At 47.9% G+C, this 23173-nt stretch overlaps 1 protein-coding gene across 3 annotated transcripts in view; it reads right to left on the minus strand.

The window, feature by feature from the left end:
- Positions 1 to 23173, minus strand: part of LRCH4 (leucine rich repeats and calponin homology domain containing 4) — a 1212507-nt gene that overhangs the window by 529717 nt on the left and 659617 nt on the right. For all 3 annotated transcript variants that reach the window (XM_069645103.1, XM_069645112.1, XM_069645094.1), the window contains exon 3: positions 11316 to 11442. In XM_069645103.1, the coding sequence (XP_069501204.1) occupies positions 11316 to 11442 (127 nt within the window). The remainder of the gene's footprint in view (positions 1 to 11315; positions 11443 to 23173) is intronic.

Genomic DNA, 23173 nt, shown 5'->3' on the forward strand with positions numbered 1-23173 from the left:
TCTTGAGAGCCCACTGCAGAGATCTCATCCGCAGCCTGGCCTCTGGCACCAGTAGAATGCAGGATGCCATGAGGCCGAGCAACCTCAAGAACTCGAACGCCGTGAGACTCTGGGCATGTTGTTACTTGTTCACCATCTGCAGAATGTGACGAGCCCTTACCTAGGAGGCGAACACTTCCCCAGGGATGTGTCGGGCACTGCTACGATGTACTGGAGCCGCTGGGTAAATGTCAAGTGGGACTTTAAGTTGAGGGAGAAGCCCAGCTTGTGAAGGGAGTGGCAGGTGACTGACAGATGATCCAGGACTTGCTCGGCCGAGTGCACCCTAATCAACCAATCGTCCAGGTAGGGGTAGTGTAACGCTCACCTGGTATCCACGGGGATGTCACTCAGCCTGTTCTGAACTCTTACGACCTCAAACCCTTCCCTGGAGTCTACTCGACTGGAGACTGGGCCTGAAACACAGGATTGGTAACGTTTAGCTCCCTATTGTCTCTGTGTGCTTGAACCCCTTCTTCCCCAGGGTCCAACCCTTCCCTTTGACCCACAGCTCACCTTGTTTTCTTGGAAAGTGTGCTCTCCAACCTGCTTTCAGTGCAGGGGCGCGTTGATTGATGAGGGCTCGTTGCTGCCTAGTTACTTCACTGGCAAGAGTCCGACAGGTAAGTATAATGAGTCTTTTGAACAGTTCTCTAACTTCGTTCCTTTCCTTCCTTAGATGATGGCCGGCGTCCGGGGATGGCGACGTGCGACTGAGATGAGTAGCGCTGAAGGTGAGTGAGAGCACGATGCGCGATGCAACCCTTTCGTATTTGTATTGAACTGAGTTCTTTTTCTGTGTCTTTTAGGTGCTGCGACGTTTTCCACGTGGATGCCGGTTATGAAGAAGAAATGCGGTGAGTAAGCGCGGTGTGCGGCGCCTCTAGATGTTTCCACGCTAACCTCAAGTGTCTTTTCCCTCTTGCAGATGGATGAGAAGTTCCGGAGACAGAGTTCCCCCAGAGCGGCTGGGATTCAGGTAAGCGTTTGAAGCTCGTACAGTCTTTAAAAATAAGCGAAGATTTGCTGAATGCTTACTAATGCCTTTTTTTTGTTCTTTTCCCTAGGAAGCGGCGTGCCGGGATGGGAATGATACCGCCGAAGATGCCCGCAGAACAGAAGGAGCGATGAATGATGGGCAGAAGCGCCGCAAGGAAGGCTGTTCCTAACAGTGTTCTTGTTCTTGCAGGAGCTGAGCGCAGAAGAAAGATGCAGGCCTACTGGAGACCGATCCGAACATGGTGAGTGTCACGGTGCAGGTGCAGAAAACACAAAGCACGTTTCTCAGCCTGGGCGTGACTTAAATAGTCTCTGGGTATCCCAGGTGTCTCTGGGCTGAACCACACCCAAATGACTAGACTGCACATGCAGTTCTGGGAACCGAAATATGTGGGGGCATCCATCTTGTCCCCATCAATGCACTACAAGTCCAATCCCCAATGTTATCCTATGGGAGTGAGTGAGCCTGGTGCCACAAGTGCCAAGTCTGACTCCAAGTGGATTTTTGGAGGGATGGAGAGGCCCTTGAGGGCCATATAGGTGATCGTGGCCTGGCTCCAGCCTGACATTTTGGAGGGCTGGGGACATGAGGGGCAGGAATCATGACAGCCTCTTCTTAGAATGTCTCGATCTCGAAGATTGACTCAGTCGAATAAACTTTTGAAAGGGTAGAAGTTTTAAAAGCCTTACCTCTTCCTAACTTCCCCTTACGCTCCTTAAAGGCTTTCGCCATCATGGACATACAGTCCTCACACTCCGAACAGTGATGCTCCGATACCAGGCACCACAAACAGATCCTGTGAGGATCCGTTAAAGACATTTTCTTTCCACAGTCGCAACATTTTTTGAAACCGGACTGTGGAGTCGATGGTTCGGATGAAGATGCCATTGTTATAAATTTAGATTTTCAAAGAAATACGAAGATTTTTTATGAAGAATGGAACCGAGCGTTACGTTTCCGAGGCACACGAAGCGCGGAAAAACGGAACTGAGGAACGGACGCTGCGCGAGTCTATTTGTACTCATGAGGACGTCAGTGCCGATACGGAGGCTGTCGAAGGACACTGACTCGAGGGACGTCGACGCGCAGCGCCCTTTACTGGAAAACATTTCCAAGGCCAGCAAGCTGGAATGGATTATATCAAAGATAAGGAATAGGTAGGAGGACACAATCCCTTCGAAGAAAGTGATTTAAAAAAAATCCTTTCTTGGCAGTGGTGTATATATTTTCTCTGTAATCCTCAATGTCGTTGATGGTGGTGCCGAAATCTTCAACACTGTCGATGTCGATGGCTTCGACGCATTTGGTGTCAAGGACTTGTTAGGGTCCGATGAGGAGTCTTTCGGCGCTGATGGATTTGATGACTTCTTCCTCGAGGAAGATTTGTCTTGACTCAAGGATCCTTCGACCACTCTCTAGGAGATTTTTCTTTGCCTCCCTGGGCACGAGGGCACACCAGTTTTTCCCTTATCATTTTCCTTGACAAGTTTTTTGACCTGGGTTTACTCCGATTTCATTAAAAGGCATCAACTGTACTCAGTTCAAATAGCATACAAATCAATACAGTAAAACTCCATCAACCATAGACTTGGGAGGAAGATAAGTTGGTTAGACAATTGCCAGAATACTGAGCCCCTACCACTAGGCACAGTTCCGTATGAGGATCCCCCCACCTGGGCAACCTGTAAATGAAGGGAATATAAAGAATCCAGGATTCTGTGCCAAAAATAGTAGCAAACATTTTCTTTGTGTATTTATTCCATACACGTGCCCTTGGTGATAACACGTGTTTCGGCTCAGCAGAGCCTTTCTCAAATATGGGCTAATAATAACAACTAATATAATGAAGATGCACTACAAGCCCAGTTCATATATTGTCTATTGGAGTCTTATCTTCTTCTATAGTTCTGCAATCCAATGTACCTTGTGTTGTAGAGTTCTTTGTCGGGGAAATAGACGGGCCCTTCTTGAGTGCACTCCCTTTCAAGCAGGAGCCACGGGTCATCGAACTTCCAAGATGAAGAAAGGGTGAACTCTGTCGTTCAGGCAGCAGCCTCAGTCCTCTCGGTGTTCGTTGATGAGTGATCGAAAACGTCCTGCAACAGGGGAGGCATCCAGTGCACCTCGACGATGATGGTTCGTTGCCACAAAGAGTTAGTGAAGAACTTTGACCCATCAAGGGCGTTGGGTTGTCGGCATCGGCGCACGGGATGCGACTACGACTGGCTTCAGTTGCTTCGTCCGAGGTCTTCGGGTGGCAGGAAATCCACCGGCGGATTCTCCTTGGTCGTCGGCGGCGGCCTTGATTTTCTCCAACTGGACGAGAGCGGTCGACGATGAACAAGGGAGTCCTTGGATCAAATGTTCTTGGGCAAAGGGAGCACGGTAGCTCAGGTCGGCGACGGTGGTCGACGGCTGTCCGGTGTTTGTCTTCATTCTCGGCAGTCCCCTTCTCCGGTCGGCAGCCTTTCGTAGGTCTGTCTACCAGGGAGCTTGGGCAAAGATCAGCTGGTGCACGATTGTCCCTCATAGCTCAGGGAGAGGTCCCCTTACCAGGTCCTCTCTTGGATCAGTTCTTGAAGACACAGCAGCTTTCAGATTACACGGAAGGGAACAGCGGTTCACCTTCTTCCGGCTCGACTTTCAGAATAAGCATCAAGTATCAACTTCAGCTTCTGAATGATTTCTAGCAGTGAGAGGCCCCGAGATATACTGTTGATCTACTATTCATTCTGCTGGGTCACACTCGGGCAACCAAATACTCAGAAGGGCATTCAGGCAGTCAGTCAGCCAATCAGGCGCACAGTGCATTCAGGCTATTCTTCTCCACCCAGACACTCGCAACACAGAATGTGGATTCGGACAAGAACTCTGCCATTCAGCACTACACACTGCATTCATACCAGTTTCGGGCAGGGCTGTCTCAGTCATTGTGTCAAACACCAGATACGAGACACCCATAACACAGAATGCGTATTCGTCACACACTCCATTCAACCAGGTCTCACCCGACGGGCATACCCACAACATACGGTCGTTGGGAAAGCTCCAGCCAGTCTGGTCGGCACTTCCCCACACTACCATATATGGAACTTCTACCCAACAGCCAGTCAGGGGGAAGGGACAGAGTCGGGGCTTCCCGGGACTTTGGGAAAACCAAGGTAACAGGCGATGGACGGAAAGAGACCACAGGGGCCATCTTGTCTCCATCAGGAATCCACTGATTCCAATGACAAGGCCTGGGCATCCCAAAATGGAGGACGTTCAGGGCACCTGGCAATTAAGCACATAGCTGCCACCATCCCATACCCTGCTCTGTGGGCCACACACAGGTGCCCAAAAACACACACTATGAGTACAGGGTCGTCCTCCCACCCAGGGGTCCCATAAGGGTATCACAAGGGTTTGTTCACCAAACCAAATACAAGCAGAGCCGCACCGCCATAGGTCCCACATGAACTCCTGCGCGGAAAACAAGTCAGAACATACATAAGGCAATTAAGGACAAGTATTTAGAGGGCCTGTCCCTCTGATGCATTTCCAGCATCACAGTCCCGGCACTTCTTAAACTCCGATCTCAGTCGAAGACGCTGATGATGCCATTTTATGCTTTTTACTCTAGATTCTCGTCAGGGAACCGAAGCGCACCTTATCCGATGAGATAGCTTTCGTGGAAAAACAGAACTGAAGGCAACGGTCGCAGCGTTAGCTTTATACAGTCGATGACATTGAGGCGGATGCCTCCTGCGGGACATCGGGTCAACAGGCATCAACGTGCAGCGCACTCGGCTGGAAAAAACATTCCGAAGCAGCAGAAGCTGGATATGGAAATATCATAAGATGAGGTATACATGGGAGGACACATCCATTCGAAAAGAAGGTATGCAGGAGGCACGGTAAAGTGGAAAAGCACAGAGTGAAAGAGGCACAGAAGGGAAAAGGTGACAGAAGAAAGGAACAGAGAATACAGAGAGGGGTTAGAGGCCAGAGTGGTCGCGCCTGCGAGGAGCAAAGCGCCTGGCAATCTAAAAAGTCTCTGATACTACCCCCATGTAAGAACTGTACAGTTATAATGTACATCCTGACAAGAAGAACTTTGTTTGAAGTCCTCAACCTCCCTCCAGAGGCTGCCCCATTGGTTGGAGTAATCACGGGGCTCCCCCAACTTGATTCAGGTCAGGTGGAAACCACCCACTCCATTATTAACAAAACAGCACAATGGATCAATACTCGTCTGCCAGGGATGAAGGTGAATCCTAGAGGTATTCTCATGGCCAGAAGGGTCTCATGGGTGGGGAAGCAACCCAAATGGGCAAAGGGGGATTGTGTGGTGGTGTCCATGACTGCTCCAGCTATGCTCAACTACATAGTTTCCTCTATTAATCCCGAGTGGCGCTCTCGCCTCCCCCCCATCAACTAACAGTGCCTTTTTCCCCTTAGGAGTATTCTACCCTGCAAGCCCCACCCTGTCCGGCTACCGGACCAGCAACAAACTTCTGAACCCACGTATGCCTGTGGAGGGTACCAGGGGAAGGAGCCTATTGGCTCCAACGATACCAGCAGCCACAGTGGATTTAAGAAACCGTTTCCAGGCTCTGGGGGAAATAGAAGAATTGGACTGACCAGCTGCGGTGGGGGAGGTGGTTCAGATCACGGAAAGACCAGGAAGGGGATGGGAATCTGGTCAAAATCTCCCTTTAGAGGAACTGGTCTCCCCCTCTTTGTTTTGTCTATGCTGGAACATAGGCGGTGCTGAGTCTAAGCTTTCTCAGGGGGCGATAGCTGCTATCCTGAGGGAATATGATATTCTATTCCTTCAGGAAACTTGGGCACTCTCCCCAATATGCTTTGATGGCTATGTTGCAGAGTGTGTTCCTGCAGAAAAGGGAAAACGAGGGAGATGTTTTGGTGGCCTGGCAATCTTGGTGAAGGCCTCTCTAGCCTTAACCTTAATGGGGAGAGAAACAAAAAATCAGAATATACAATGTGTTACTGCACGCCGTGCTAGGGGCCGTCCCCTATTTCTGGTTAATGTCTACAATAGCCCACATACCACTAATCAGGGGTGGCCAGGGGCTCTGAGAGACCTGATTGAAGAATATGCCATTGCCAATGGGAGGCAGGCCTTATTACTAATAATGGGAGGCGATTTTAATGTGAAACTGGGGGCAGGAATTCCAACAGTGGACATAGATCCGGGTGAAGACCTTCTGCATGGGGTTGCTCCCGCACAACGGGTAGATGAAAGAATGTGTGCAAGGGGCCTGCAGCTCTGTGAGTGGTTTCTGGAGAGGGCATTCGCTCACTGAATGATCGGGTGGGAGCGGATCGGCCTGGGAGGCCAACCTTTGTGGGCACTCAGGGATCGTCTACCATTGATTACTTCTGTGCCCACATGAGGGATTGGCATTTAATTAAGGAATTCGAGGTGCTTAATAACCTACAGAGTGACCATCATGCACTCCGGCTAGTCATAGGAATAGACCCGCCAGTGGTTCCATTTGTCAATTTTCCCCAACTGGACCAGTGTGGCATTAATCCCCTCTGCAAGCAGAGAATTAAATGGGCCAGACTGGACACTCAATCGTCCGTTTGTAAATCCAATTTGGGGTAACTTTCTATTATTTTGGCAAATGGATCTTCCCCAGGCTCCATAATTTTGGCGTCCCAAACAATTTGGAACAATATGTCTGCCACTTTTCAAAGGGAATTTAAAAAAGGGAAAAAGAACCTGGAAACATGGTTTGATGAACCTTGCCGGATAGCACAGAAAGATCTTAAAGGTATTTTAGAGGAAAAAGACAGTACCTGACAAGAGATAATTACCGCCCGGGCGCACTATAAACGTGTCTTGGCAAAAAGGAAGGCCCAGCTGGAAGAGCAAGCCTGGGAAGACCTGATCCAGGCTGTGCAGTCAAAGGACTCCAAGACCTTTTGGGAATTTGTGGCTAATGGACCCCCCCACAAAAGAGTAGAAACACACAAAGAGAATAATGTTAGTGCACTGGCTTGGTCTAATCATTTTAGCACCCTGTATAGGGCAAATTCCACAACTTCCTATAGTGGGCCCAGTGGTTCCCCTCTCTGATTAACCATAAATGAGGTAGAGATGGCTATTAATAAGCAACTCCCTAATCGAGCTCCCGGACCAGACGCCATCCCTGTGGATATTTTCTGTGATGAGGTGGACCTATGGGCCCCAGTTTTGACTAAGTGCTTCAATGCATTTTTGGAGCTTTGTACCTACCCGGCAACATGAAGGCAGGCAATAATTTATCCTATTTTTAAGAAGGGTGACCCTAGTAGCCCTCTTTCTTATAGACCCATCTCTCTGCTTGACACCTCGTTCAAAATCTTCGGCCGTGCGATTTTGGCACGGCTAGAGCAATGGATCGCTGACTCTGGGGTTCTTACAGAGACTCAATATGGTTTTCGCCCTGGCCTAGGAACTAGGGACCAGGCTTTGAACCTGTATTTGGTGGGAGCTACGTCCATACATGTGAGGGGTGAGCCTTTGTACTTAGCATTCATGGACCTGAGCACCGCGTTTGACAAAGTAGACAGGGCCATGCTCTGGGCGGTGCTCAGGTCCGAGGATTTGGTCAAGGTCCTCCAGATAATCCATGAACATACATCGGCTTGTGTCAGATTCGGGGAACAGGGACAGTGCACAGACTTTTTTGAGACCTTCCTGGGCATACGCCAGGTCTGTGTTGTGGCCCCGGTATTGTTTGCCCTTTACATAAATGGTGTCTACCAGGCATTGGTTAACTCCCATACCGACTTTATCACGGTGGGTGGCGTCCCCCTCCCAGTCTTAGGCTATGGCGATGATATGGTTTTAATTGCCCGTACCCCCAGAGCTTTACAATGCCTGGTGGATGTCTACACCCAATTTATGGCTTCCCATAAGCCGACTGTGAATTCACAAAAATCAGCAGTTATGGCATGTAAGAGTTCGGGTGTTAGACATCTCAAGATGTGCACGATATGAGTGGAGGCAAACCTATCCCGAGGGTCACCAGCTCTGAATATCTGGGAATTTGTTTTACGGAGAATTGGCGAGGGTTTGGCCATGTCGATAAGCAATGTATGAGGATGTGACAGGCGCTTGGGGGTTTGTCCCGCTTTCAACATAACTGCGTGGGGCACCCAATCAAATTAATTCTCGAAGTATACAGGGCTCAAACAAAAACTGCCACTAATTATGGGGCAGCACTGTGGGGTATGGAAAGGATTCCAAACATCGAAAATGTGGAGAACTCCTTTCTTAAAAAAACTGCTTGGGCTACAACAGTCTGCTCCAAACTATGGGACACATTTAGAACTGGGATGTCCACACATTGCCGATGAGTGGCTATTGGCTCCAGTCTCGCATTGGCTGGCACTATGGGCTAACCAGAAAGCTACTCTTTCACATAAGATCATAAGAGCCCTGGTGAGTAGCTCAGCTGTAAAGAAAATCCCCTGACTTATGTACATCCAGAAATGCATTAGACAGTTAAATTGTGCTAATCTTGTCTGCCCCTCAATCTTCTTGACGCCCTGTGCGGTCAGGGCATACAAACAAATGTTTAATTCTATCTTGGTGGCAAATAGGGAGTCCGCTGCCTTGGGTATTCTTGCAAACAGAAGGCATATTGTGTTAACATCTGCAGACGCTATTCAGCCATACTTGTTCCACAGTGATAACCCTGCAGATCGCTGGGTCTTGACCGAGCCCGGTTTGATTGCTTATGGCTAGGGGCACGAACAAAAAGCTGGACTCATAATGTGCAACCTACAGCTTGCCCCTGCTGTCAGGGGCCAGTGGAGGACCTTTTACACTTTGTGTTGTTTTGCCCACATTACACAGACCTAAAACAAAAAACACTTCTGCCACTACTTAGGTCCGCTGGCTTGTCTCAGGCTAGGCCTGCTTTATGTTATCTGATTTCAGCCGCTACGATGCCAGTGGCCTGGGGCATGGTGGATTACTTGAGAAGGGCCTGGTATCGCAGAACTAAATTCACTGTCCAAAATATGATTGAACCCTGAACATTTTATTGAATCGTTTGGACGCTTCCTCTGGGTTTTAACTTGATTTACACACATGCACATTTTAATCTTTCTTATACATATGTAATGTTTGTACGTTTATACCGTGGACTTTAAAAAATAAAAAAAATGTTGATTTGGATTTTGTATTACTATGCAGTTCTATTTTGTGTATGGTTTATGGATAATTTGCTTCCGAATAAACTTAATATGATGATGAAGACAAAATGGCCTATGCTTGGGGAAGGGAACCCCGAGAGGCGCACAGGCCTGAATGAAACTGTGCATCCTCAGTTGAGTTGTAAATTAAGAAACTGTGAATCTTTTGACCGAGAGAGGCCTAGACTTGGGGAAGGGAACCCTGAGAGGCCGAGATAGAACTAACTTTTCGTTTGGAAACCAAAGGGGTGGGGCCCCAAGAGACCCAAAGACATTGTGTACTTTATTTGACTTTCTGCAAGAGCCCTACATGGAAGGTTCCGAGGCCAACCCTTTTGAGTTGAATTATTGAACTGGCAGAACTACACATATTGATAAGACTACCTGAAACCAGCTGTGGTTTACATTTCCTTTTTAACCACCATTTTTCCTTTCACCCACCCCACATCACATTTGGTTTAAGAGTGAGGGCAAGCATAGGCTTGGACACAGATGAACATTGGTTTTGGACTTACGGACATAGATGGCCCTTAGAAGCATCAGTTGAGGGAACAACCCCTTTAGAGATGGGGCAAGTTGGGCATTACACCAACCCCGCAAAGTTTGACAATGAAGGCTTTCAAACTGCTTCTTTTGAGTCTGTGTCTCTCTTGATACCATGCCTGTCTCACAAGTGGCACACGGGAAGCCAGAGCACCTCACTTACATAGCAAAGACACACAAACTAGAAAACCTCATTTTCACAGAGTGAAATAGAAAAAGCAGAGCACCTCATTCCGACATAGCATTGACACAGGAAGCAGAGCACCTCATGAACACATAGCCAGACACAGAAAGGACAGTGGCAGCAAAGCACGTCATGTTCACATAGCAGGGACACAGGAAGCATAGCCTGTCATGTTCACATAGGACACACGGGAAGCAGAGCACATCAAGTTCACATACCAGGGGAACAGGAAGCAGAGCAACTCATGTTCACGTAGCAGAGACATGCAGGAAGCAGAGCATTTCATGTTCACGTAGCAGGGACACAGGAATGAGAGCATGCAATGTTCACAGAGCAGAGACAGAGGAAGGAGAGCACCTCACATTCACAGTGCACTGGCATGCAGGAAGCAGGGTGCCTAATGTTCCCAGAGCAGACACACAGTGGGAGCCAGAGCAGGGTTTGAAAATGATGGGAGCCATTTACCTCCTGCACCAGCCCAAAAGCACATGGTTGGCTTGATATCAACAGCGACCAGAAGCTACAATGGCTCCACAAGCCACATGGTACCATACAAGCTTACTCGTCTGACATGAAATATGTGCCTGGGAATTTTGCAGAAAAGTTGCAATAATCAACCTCTATAAAACATGAACGGTAAGTGTACTGGACAGAACGTTATAGCTGCATCTGCTTGGAAGTTGGGTTTGTTGCATACTGTGCATTATAGCCTCATTCTGTGAGAGAACAAAAGTGAGCAAGGTTGCATCACAGAAAAAGAAGCAGCAGCAGAGAGAAAACTGGTGTAGCAGTAAAGAGACAGTAGCAGATCGAGTGGCAAAGTCATGAAGTAGCGGTAAAGATAGGCAACGACTAAATGAGAGGAAGCAGCAATAAGGAAGAACTGACAAAAGAAATGGACACTAAATAAAAGACAATTTAAAGAGAATGTAATAAAACTGACGGCATGTACAGTAACACAGCAAGAGACAGAGGAGTCAAAAGAAACAGCAACATAGCAATACAAAGAGGAGTTCAAGGAATGTGCATGCATTTTGGGGTACACGCCACAGTTTTTCAAAAAAGCAAGTTCTGCCATCCCTCAGGCACACCACTCCTGAGGCTGGACTTTAGTAGCTACTGGGTAATGATGAGTAACTCCTGGTCAGAGCAAAACCCGGACACCCATGAGCTACTTCCAGCTCCTGCTCCATGAATTTTATTTCGAACACGCAGAGTGCCCCATGTTCAGAGAAGAAACGCACAGGAACCATAGTACATCATGTCCAAACCCATTAGGGTATGAATTGGAATTTCCAACATCTGCTGCACAGCATACAATTACAAGTGATTAACATCTGCTTTTCCACTCACCAGCTGCCGTAGGTTTCTGAGCACGCCAATGTTCTCGGGCAAGGATGCCAACTTGTTATTGCTGACGATCAGAACCTTCAGGGGCAGGGAGCAGACGTAGGTAGGGAGGACGGACAGCTGGTTTCGACTATGGCATGAAGGATTAAAAAAAACAGAGTGAGACCTGGAAACGGCATTCATTACAACAACATGTGTCACAAATTGCATGTGCACCAACTACTACTCTAATGAAACAGCAATATGTGGAGTCCTAACCTTATAAATGTCTTCCGGAATGTGGTGCAAACGGAAGCGTGCACTCTAGGGAGGTGACAGTATGAAAGGCGAGGGGATCACGAGCTAGAAGTACTACTGGCAGGCAACAATCCTCCAGGTTAAAGTAAAAGTTCAACGGACAGTTTTTACAAAATGTAAATATGTTTTCCCATTAACTATTTCAGCTTAGGTCTTTTTTCAGGTAAACAAAAAAAGGGGCCATCGTATTTTTAACATTTTTGTAACCAGTTTATACTTTTGTCCTGCATTTTGTGAGCTGCTGTCAAGTCCATAAAGAGGAGGATGAGAGGAAGATCCATTATATCAGCAAAGGGCAAAGTTAAAGGTTCATTTTCTTTTACTTTACACCACCACTTTACTTACCTATTCATCCTGCCCCACCAAAGGAATTAGTACCAGAAGTAACAGTGCTATTCGTAGTATTACTACCAACACAAGTGCCACTACCAGCAATATTACTGCTACTATAGTACATTAAGTGACAACAGCATCACTACAAGCACAACTAGTTGTACTAATACAAGTAGAAGTACTTAAGATGCAGTTAGTACTAATACCGCTGCTGCTACTACGACTAATGGCATTTGCATTACTACCATTACATCAGAAATGGCAGCACTACTATCAGTAGATACAGTAGTGATAGGGTGACTTCCAGTTGTAAGCAGTTTTCATACATCTCGCAGCATCAGAAGTAGTGCTACGTATACCAATAGTAATACTAGTACCTCTAAATGTATTACTACACCACCACCTACTGGCATTAGTACTAGTATGTAGTAGTAATGCCAGTTTTAATATTAGCAGTACTGCTACCCAATAGTATAAGTGAAACACCTACTGCTGGTAGTGGTGATACTACTACTATATCTACTGATAATGGTGCTAGTAATACTGTCTGTTGTAATATCTATACTGCTTCTACTAATAATGTCACTAAAAGTACTAGCACAGGTAGTAGCAGTAATATACATTTTGTTGTAGTAGCGTACTACGCTTTTTATTTTTATTGGTGATGGTAAACCCATATCGTATGGCAACACCTTGTATGCAAAGTGTGTGCATTGCCCCCAAGCTATCCTCACGGTCCTGTTGGAAGAAGTAGTACCATTACTATCACTTAGTAGCAGGACCAGAAGTGGTATTGCTGCTCTATAAGTCAGTCAGATTAATCGGGACTTGCAACAATGGCCTGTTTACCTTTATGACTGAAACGTCTCCAAGCCAAGTTGTGCTACATGTTTGTGTATAGAGCTGAAAACAATTGCTCCCCTTTGACAACTTCTTACCGGAACAGGATTTCTTCAATGGTTCTATGAAGGTGACGACAAAAAAGCAAAATGGAGGAGGCACCCCGATAACCCGTGCAGTGTCCTCCTCCCTCCCCCCTGGGTAAGGGGGAGGGATAGCAGGAAGCGCACCAAAGCGCTGGGAAAGCCTGCAAAGGCTAACAAAGGAAAGGGCGGGCCAAGCCCCATATAAGCCAGCGGGCGTCCTGCTGCAGAAGCATCCAGCCCCAAGCAGAAGAACGCCCACCGCAGGAGAAGAGGATGTTCGTTTTTTGTTAGTGGACGAAGCGAGAAGCCAGCTGAGGAGTCGGGAGCCTGCGAGTAGGTCTAGCAGGAGCCGCGGTGCTGGTGCCTGGGCCTGCCGTGAGTCACGCAGCGGCGGTCACAGCATCGGAGACGGAGGTCGATGGAAGAGCCGCAGTGCTGGTGCCTGGGACCGCCGCGTGGACCTACAGAGGAGCAGCAGCAGTCGGCAGATCGTGCGGCGCAGGACCCAAGTGAAAGCCGGTGCAGAGGAAGGAAAGGAGCAGCTGGAGCAGTGGGCGGAGCCTTCAAGCCATGCAAGGACGCGGATCAGGCAAACGAGGCGGCAGCAGACACAGCGAAGGTAGGCTATGAGGCGAAGGCAGCATCGGGTGGAGACGAAAGGTCATCCGGCCCACCGGTGGGTGAAAAGCTGCAGAGGTACTGTAGAGCATTGTACTTTCTTTCGGCACCCCGGCCGCTTGTGGGTGAAACTATTTAATCGAATTAAGCATCCGGGCCGCCAGTGGCGATTCCACTCAAGGGAATTGTAAAATCAAAGAAGCTGATCTCGGCCGGGCCCGCATGGGTGAATTTTATGAGGAAACAGTCATGCATTTTTCCAACACTTGCCTGCATTAACCGGGGATAGCTACGGAGGTAGATTTCACTACGCTGTGTACAGGGAAAATACTTTTTGAGCTAGACGTTTGCAAGGGCTGACTTAAGCGCATTGGAAGGTACTGTTCGGTTTGTGAAGGGATTACCAGACTGCCTGAGTGAACGTGCATTTCTTGGTTGAAACGATCTGCAGGAACATAACAGACTGAAGGCGTCTGTGGGGCAAACAGCAGAAAGACTCAAAATCAAGAGTGCTGTACCAAGGATTTACCTGAAAGGCTGCTGCAATCGGCAGTGCATGTGCCTGGGTTCATAGAGAAAGCTTTTACACAGAAAGAAGAACAGAACAACAGAGGTGGCCTCGCAGGGTCAGGGTGCTACAGGGTTCTCCTGCCTTGAGAAGGACCTGGAGGCCTTCTTGTCCATGGCACGGGTGGCAGCGACCACGCATGGGCCAAACTGGATGAACCTGGTAGCCTCATACTTGGAGGCTGAGGCAGCCAGCACCAGCCAGAGGGCTGAATCACCCATGATGTTTTCAAGTGTGTAATGAAGAGGCCTTGCAGGAGATTCAGGCTTTGGAAGAAGGAGAGGAGGAAGAGGACAAGCAGAGCAAAGAAGAGGAGCCAGCAACTAAGAGGAAAAGGACCATGACTGAAAAGGGCAAGGCCAGCAAGCAGCAAGTGGAAGCTGCTAGAAGGCGCAGACCGGCTGTGCCGAAAGGAAAGGAGTGGGCGCAGGAGTCTGTAGCCTTTACGGCGCCCTTACCTGCTGGAGGCTCCAAGAGATTGTGGCAGTGCACCCTGCATGCCTGTAGCCAACTCAGCGATGGTAGCAGCGGAGGGTCCAGCATCCTTGGAGGTGGTAAAAGAACAAGTTACTTACCAACTGTAACGTTCTTTCGACTGGCTGTTCCTCCCACGTATTCCTCATCTTATGATGAATCGTTATCTCCAGCTTCGCTGCTTCGGAAAAAACATTTCTCGGCAGAGGGCGCTGTGCTCGAGGTCGTGGCGTCGATTGTCCCTCGACAGACTCCGTACTCTGTCGACGTCACCAATGTTATAAATAGCTCGAGCCGCGCCCGTTGCTTCAGTTCTGTTTTTTCCGATGATAATATAAGAGGAACACCCAGGCGTGCCCCATGACAGATACATTCTTCGTGAGAGGAAAGTGAAAGAAAACTTAAACTGTACTGCGGGGTAGGATCGGAGGGTCGATGAGGAATACGTGGGAGGAACATCCAGTCGATAGAACGTTACAGTTGGTAAGTAACGTGTTCTTCGAATGCATTGTGTCCTCCCACGTATTCCTCATCTTATGATAGACTCCCATAGCAGTGGCAATTTTGGAGGTGGGAGTACTAATTACAGTTTTCATGGACAGAATGCAGAACTGCCTTGGCAAATAACCCCTCATTGGAGGAGGCAGTATCCAAGCAGTAATGCTTGATAAAAGTATGCATTGTTTTCCAAGTTGCAGCTGAACAAATATCTGCTGCCGGAACTCCCCTCTTTAGAGCCGCAGAAGTAGCCATTCCCCTTGTAGAATGGGCTTTTCCTGCCAATCTGTAGCATTCAATTATGGCCAAAATGATCCAGCGGGATATGGTCTGTTTTGTTACTGATAAGCCCAGTTTATGACCTGTATAACCCACAAAGGTCATCTTGTCGTAATTTAGACATCCTTGAGATGTAAAAACTAAGAGCCCTCTTGGGATCTAGTCTGTGCAGTCTCTCCTCTTCCTTGCCCAAATGAGGAGGAGGATAAAATGTTGGTAGTATTATTTTTTGTGACAAATGGAAGTCGAAACTACCTTTGGCAAAAAGGAAGGTTTAACCTTAAGGACTACCTTATCCTTATAAAAAACAGTATATGGTTGTTTGCATGAGAGAGCCTGAAGTTCAGTAAACCTGCGGGCTGATAGGGCCACAAGAAGGACAGTTTTTAGTGTTAGAAGCTTCAATGGACAGGAATGCAGAAGCTCAAAAGGTATGCAAGTCAAAAATGTTAATACTAAATTTAAATCCCAAGTTGGGACATGAAAAAGTACTGGAGGGTATACGTTAGTAAGACCTTTTAAGAATTGAATGATTAATTGTATTTTGAAATATGAAACCTCTTCCGAAGTGCGCTTGAAAATGGGCAGCGCAGCAAGGTATCCTTTTATTGTTCCTATCTGGAGCCCCAAATTGGCCCCAGATTGGCTAAATGTAACAGAAAAGAGCACCATTGGAGTGACAAATTGAAAAGGGTCCACATCCTTATCTTTGCACAAGTTACTAAACCTTTTGGCCGAAAGCAAGACTTCCATTACGTCATCCAGAAGATCCCAATCCTTTCATCTCAACCTCTCAGAAACCATGCGTGAAGGTTGAGTGTCTTGACCTCTGGAAGGAGAACCCGACCTTCCTCTTGCGAGAGACGATCCTCTCTTTGTGGAAGACGTATTGGAGAGCAGATGGACATGTCTAGAAGGTCCGGGTACCACGTCCTCCTGGCCCAATCCGGAGCAATTAGGATCATGGTTTTCCTGAACTTTCTCAACCTCCTGATTACTTGAGGAATCACGGGGACTGGGGGAAACGCGTTCAGCAGTGGAAACTTCCACTCCACTACGAATGCGTCTCCCAGAGCTCCTCTTTGAGGAAATTCCCTTGAGCAGTACTGATCGCACTTCCTGTTGATCGCGGTGGCGAACAGATCCACTTGAGGGGTTCCCCAAGGGGCGAATATCTCCAGAAGGACTTCCTGAGCCAGCTCCCACTCGTGAGAGACTGTGCTCTGCCTGCTCAGAGCATCTGCCGCCGTGTTCTGCTCTCAGGCTAGGTGAACTGCCGATAGAGAGATTCCTTGTCGTATTGCCCAGAACCAGAGCTGCATTGCCTTTCTGCACAGTGGTAGTGACCCTACTCCTCCTCTTTTGTTGAGGTAGTACATGGCCACTGTGTTGTCCGTCATTATCAGGACATTCTTTCCCTGTACAGAGGGCAGAAAGGCCTTCAGCGCTAGTCTGACTGCCCTCAGCTCCAAAGGGTTGATGTGAAGTTTGGACTTCGATTGAGACCAACGTTGGTGTGTGCTCCCCACCCAGTGAGTGAGGCGTCCGTCACTACTGTTATCTCCGGCCATGGTTGCCAAAAAGATTCTCCCTTGAGAATGTTGTAGTTGCAAGCCCACCATAGAAGATCCTGAGCAACTGCGCTCGGGACTTGCAGAAGATCCGACATATTCCCTGAGAACTGGGACCAACGAGTTCTGAGTGCCCATTGAAGGGATCTCATTCTCAATCTGGCCTCTGGTACTAGGAAAATGCAGGATGCCATGAGGCCGAGCAACTTGAGAAAATCGAAGGCCGGTAGACGTTGGGCATTCTGGAACTTTATTACCATCTGCTGGATGTGGAAGGCTCTCACTTCAGACTGCTCCGATAAACTGGAGCTTTTGGGATGGGTGGGATGGTATCATATGGGACTTCTTGAAATTGAGGGAGAAGCCCAATTTGTGGAGGAAGTGGCAAGTGATCGAAAGATGTTCCCGAGCTTGTTTTGGAGAACTTGCTCTGAGCAACCAGTAGTCCAGGTAGGGGTAGATGTGAATACCCTCTCTCCTGAGACTCGCTGCCACAACTGCCAACAGTTTGGTGAAAACCCTTGGGGCGGAGGTCAACCCGAATGGCAGAACCCGAAACTGATAATGAGAGTTGCCAATCGCGAACCTCCGGTACCTTCTGTGCGTTGGATGGATTGGCACATGAAAGTAAGCATCCTGAAGGTCCAATGATACCAACCAATCTTGGAGTTGGAGAGTCTGAAGGATCTAAGAAAGAGTGACCATCTTGTCCTTCCTGAGGAACTTGTTCAAGTTTCTTAAGTCCAAGATGGGTCTCAGTCCTCTGTCCTTTTTTGGGATGAGAAAATATGGGGAGTACCAACCCCTGTTCCTCTCCGCTACAGGTACCTGTTCTATGGCACCTTTCTCTAGCAGGGTTAAAATTTCCTGTAACAGGAGCGGGTCTGGAATTTTTACGTAGTTGGCTCCCGGTGGATGATTTTGAGGCCTTTTTTGGAAGGGGAGACAATAACCTTGAGCTACTGTTTCCAGTGCCCAAGCATCTGAGGAAATGTCCCGCCATTCCTTCAGATGCTGAGAGATCCTGCCTCCCACTGGTGTTTTGTGCAACAAGGTCTCAGAGGGATTTGGAGGCGGCTGCAGGAGTGGCTGAGGGTAGAGATGCCGCTCCTGAGGCTCATTTTGCACCTCTTCCTCGTGCTCCATGAGGGAACTTTCTTTTGCCCCTTTGAGAAGCCTGTCCTTTTCCTCTACCAAATGAGGAGTAGTAATGAAAAGAACGACCCCTCCAGGAAGATGAGCCGGAATAGGGTTTTAGAGGCTGGCGCATGGAGACACTAAGCGATTTAGCTGCCGCTTTCGAGGTCTGAAGTTTTTCTAGGCTTTCATCAGCCTTACTGCCAAACAGCCTCGAGCCATCAAAGGGCATGTTGAGGAGTCTGGCTTGCACGTCCGGTGCAAACCCCGACTTCCTCACCCACGCAAATCTGCGTAGCACAATGCTTGCAGCCATGGATCTGCTGATACTATCAGTAGTATCCAGTCCAGACTGGAGACATTCCCCCATTGCCTCCTTCCCGTCTTTGACTATATTCAGGAAGCCTTCCCTTTCCTCGCCTTCCGGAATATGCTCAGCTGCCGCCGAAATACAGTCCCACAGGGTATGGGTAAACCTGGCCAGGGTACAGGTGACATTTGTCGATTTAAGGGCCATACTGCCTGCAGTGAAAACTTTACGTGCCCAGGCATCAACTTTTTTATCTTCTCTATCTGGAGGGATAGTGGGATTTGCAGTTTGCTTTGATGTGGATGCTGCCTGAATAACTAGACTTTCTGAAGTCAGATGCCTGTTTAAGTATTCAGGATCCGTACCAGCTGGTCTGTATTTCTTGGGGAAATGACTATCTGCAGCAGCAATGCTCTCAGGCTTTTCCCAGTTTTTCTCCACCCTCCTCGGAAGAACCCTGTGAAAGGGGAGAACTGGATCTTTTTGAGGACCTCTGACAATTATATCCATCATGACATCTTGTTCAAAAACGGGTGAAGTGTTACCCCAACCCATATACTCAATTACTCTGGTCATAAGACTGCTGTATCCTGAGTCTGCATGTTCTGCAGGATCAGGTCTGGCAAACTAATTCTGGGGAGGTGTCAATTCCACTGGTGGAATGTAGAGTGTCACTCAGGTCTCTCATTTTGGACTCTTGATCAATGAGTTCCTCAGGAACTTGTTTCGTGCCATATGAAACTCCAAAGGGAGTAACTTCCTCTTCCTCCGAGCCAGATTCCTCATAAATTGAGGACATGGACTTAAAAAGTCTGACCTGGGCAACGGAGTAAATCTTCTTTCTTCCTCTACCATACGCGTCGAAGGAATAGAAAAATCCTTCGAAGTTGTCTTCGATACAGGCGTCAAGGTTATTTTTGGTTTCGATGCCGAAACGGTTGACGCCGATGAAGTCGTTGAAGCCTTCGACAACTTATTTTTTTTATATACCGGAGAGGTGTTCGACTCTCGAAGAGTCCTCGACGACTTGTCGTCGACTCGAGTTTTTCGAGTATCCTAGACTCTACCGGTTTTTACCAAGGTAGTCTTAGACTTCCCTTTGTCGTCCGATGGAGCAACCTTAGGGGTATGGATCTTCCGAGGTTCATTCGAGGGGGTCGTGGCCGCATTCTCGAATACCTCCATCATCTTTTTATGAAATTCCTCCCATTTTCTGGGAGAATACGATTTTATCGGACATCGAATCTCTTCGGTCGACTGTTACTCACCGCTCCGTAAACAGGTCAGGAAGATAGATAGATGACCTTGGAGACGATATGTACACAGGAATCGATATCCAGCCTCCAACTCCAGCTCCCCTGAGTTCAAGACTCAGGCTTCCTCAAGAGAGGGGCTCTTCTTTACAACGTACCTCGCTGCTGTTTCAAGTGGAACAGGCCGAGGCGTCAGTTGAATAAAAGAGCAGGGAGAACACACACCGCCAATACCCAAGCTGCAAAAAAATTCAAAGATATTAGACAGTGCTGAGAAAACAAGTAAGCAATCAAGCACAGTAAGGAACAGAAAATACCTTGGCAGTGATTGGAGTGGGACTTTCCCCGGAATGGACCTACAAGTAAAGAAGTAAACCCAAATGAGTGAATTAATCTAATGGATTCTTCCTGTAGAGAGTTTTAGTCAAAACTACAGACTTGAATTGTGGGACTCTCAAGGGTTAATGAATTCCAGGATTGGAGAAAACGACAGGAAAAAATAATAAACGTGAAGTTAGTACAGGGAAGTAAACCCGGGCGGCACGAGGGTCGCGCTAGAGCCGGGTTGGTGCAGGATCAGGAGAGCGTCAATATGCACTTTGAAAATAAGTTTGTTGAGTTGGAGTTCAATAAATGTCCCAAATCCAGTAGAGAGGAATACCAACAGAGCAGTAGTAGTCAAAGATGGCGCTTGCAGAAATAGAAGGAAATAAACATAGTTGGTTACCTGAAACACAGACGTCCCAAACGAGAGTTGGAGCTGAAGTGTTCCGAATAAATGCTGAAGGTGTTGCGAAGACAGCAGGAACAGGGAAGAATAATCCAAGTAACGTTCCGTGTCAAATACCAGAAGATCACAACAATGATAAGGGCGTAGAGGAGGCAGTCCAGAGGCAGTCTGGGTCGATACTGTAGTGGTCTATGAAGTGTCAATGGAATAGGAGACGTAACAATCCAAATGTTTGGGCGTGGGTCGAAACCAGGAGATCAAGTTGGGATTTTGTGGCAAGATTTCACCAAGGAAAATGGACGTAACCGCTAAATAGTAAGAAACACCAATTAGCAGCAACAACCCCATGGAAGACGCTGGTTTTAAACCCGTAAGGGGGCGTGCCTTGTTGTACGTCCTTCAAGTACGAGCTCTGTCAGCTGACACGGGTTCCGCCATAGCTTGTACAGATGCCATGGCAACCTGTATCTGCTCCAGAAAGGAGCCTGTGAATGGGACGTACACCGCAGGGAAGTTTTTGTCTGCCGAAGTGTAACAGCATCCTCCCCCAAAGACACCGGCAACCCCCAGGCGGAATGAAATTCTTTCAAAAGATCAGGGCAATGCAAGGTGGACAAAGGTTCCCAGGTACGATCCTCAGGCCCGAAACCCTTCCAATCAACCAGATAGAACATTGTGCCCTTAGAGACTTTGCAGTCCAAAATGCGCGAGACCTCGTACTCCTCTTCACCGTCCACCAAAATCGGTGAAGGACGTGTCGGTAGTCGAGTAGACTGGATAAAGGGTTTGATCAGAGAGACGTGAAAGACCGGGTGAATTCGCCAAGAATGCGGCAATGACAACTTGACCGCTGCAGGGTTAATAACATCAGAAATGGTAAAGGGCCCCACAAATTTAGGCAGAAGAGAGCGTTTACCAGCAATCCGTAAGTTACGGGAGGACAACCAGACTTTCATGCCATTCCGATAGACTGGTGCCTGCGAACGATGAACATCCGCGTACTTCTATGCACAATCTTGAGCCCAAAGCAAGTGACAGCGAACATCCTGATGAACTTGGTCCAGATCTCTTACGTAATCACTTGCGGCCGGGTTGGCATCCGGCAAGGTCGGATCAAGCGGGAATGTCCTAGCGTGGCAACCATATAAGGCAAAGAAGGAGAACACCCCCGTGGACATATGCATAGAATTCTTTTATGCAAACTCAGCATAAGGCAAAGAAGTGAACCATGACTGTTGAAACTGAAGACATAAGCGGCGTAGGAACTGTTCGATAGTGGCATTGGTTCTTTCAGTCTGCCCATCAGTCTGAGGATAGTATGCCGAGGAATACCTATCCTCAATACCGAGAGAAGCCGTGAGAGACTTCCAGAATTGTGAGGTAAATTGCATCCCACGATCGGAGACAATGACAGATGGCAAGCCAAAGAAACGAAATGCGTTCGCCATGAACAATCTAGCCAGACCAGGAGCTGAGGGCAAAGCGGAACAAGGAATGAACAAAGCAAATTTTGTGAAGTAGTCCACAATCACCCAAATGGTGTCGTGTCCCTGTGTGTCAGGCAAATCAACAATGAAATCCATCGACATCATCTGCCAAGGTTTGTATGGGATTGGCAGGGGCTGTAACAAACCCACAGGTTTGGCTCTGGAGATCTTACATTGGGTGCAAATGGCACAGGTTATGATGTAATCCTTTACGTCGCGTGCCATGGAAGGCCACCAAGCCCAACGATGTAATGCCTCGAGGGTTTTCTGACTTCCTGGATGTGCAGCAACCAGGGAATCATGGGACCACTGGAGAGCCAAGGCCCGGGCCTGGCCCGGCGGAACGAAGATGCATCCTTGAATGAATGGCAGACCTTGAACTAGTTCCAGGTTGAAATCATTAATTTCCGCGAGATGGGTTGAGACCCAATCAATGATGATTGAACGCAAGGACGGTTGAACAGAACATCCACAAACAACTTTGTTTGGTAGGAGAGGTAGTGCTTCATTTCGCTGGAACTGGTTCCCCGCATGGAGGCGGGAGAGAGTGTCGGCTGACACTTGGGCCTTGGCAGGACGGTAGGTGATAATAAACTGATATTGTGCAAAGAATAAGTGCCACCGCGCCTGTCTGGCAGTAAGACATTTCATCGATTTGAAAGCTAACAGGCTTCTGTGATCCGAGTATACTGTTACTGGATGTTTTGCCCCCAAGAGGTGATGTCTCCATTCCATAAAAGCGTCTCTGATGGCTAATTCCTCTCGTAAGGTGTCAGCTTGCGAGAAAAGTAGGCAACTGGATGTATATTCCCGGAAAGAGGACAATGTTGAGACAAGACAGTGCCAACAGCATAACCCGAGGCATCAGCCTCCACAAAAAAGGGAGATCAGGATCGGGATGTTTGAGGAGAGGTGCGGAAGTGAAAGCGGCTTTTAGTTGGTAAAAAGCCTTCTGGGTTTCAGATGACCATACATATGGCACCTTGGCACTGGTCAAAGAGGTAAGAGGCGCAGAAATCTCTGAAAAGATGTTGATAAAACGCCTATATAAATTTATTTGCAAAACCCAGAAATGATTGTAGTGATTTGATAGTTTTGGGCTTTGGCCATTCTAAAATGGCACTGACTTTAGATTGACTCATACAAACCCCACTGCTAGTGAGATCGTAAGAATTCCACCTCTGAGGCATGAAAGATGCATTTTTTCGGCTTTTACGAAGCAGGTTGTTTGATATTGCTCCAATATGCATGGTAGAGGATACCAGTGCCTTAGCAGGGCTATCCTGGCTGATTCCAAGCAAGGAAGTGCATTGACTATTGCCAACGTTGGAAGGAAACTGGATCTGATATGTCGACCAATCAATGACAGGGTTGTGGAAC

Source organism: Ambystoma mexicanum, chromosome 1p (genome assembly GCF_040938575.1).
Source record: "Ambystoma mexicanum isolate Mex_15411 chromosome 1p, UKY_AmexF1_1, whole genome shotgun sequence".
NCBI classification, from domain to species: Eukaryota; Metazoa; Chordata; class Amphibia; order Caudata; family Ambystomatidae; genus Ambystoma; species Ambystoma mexicanum.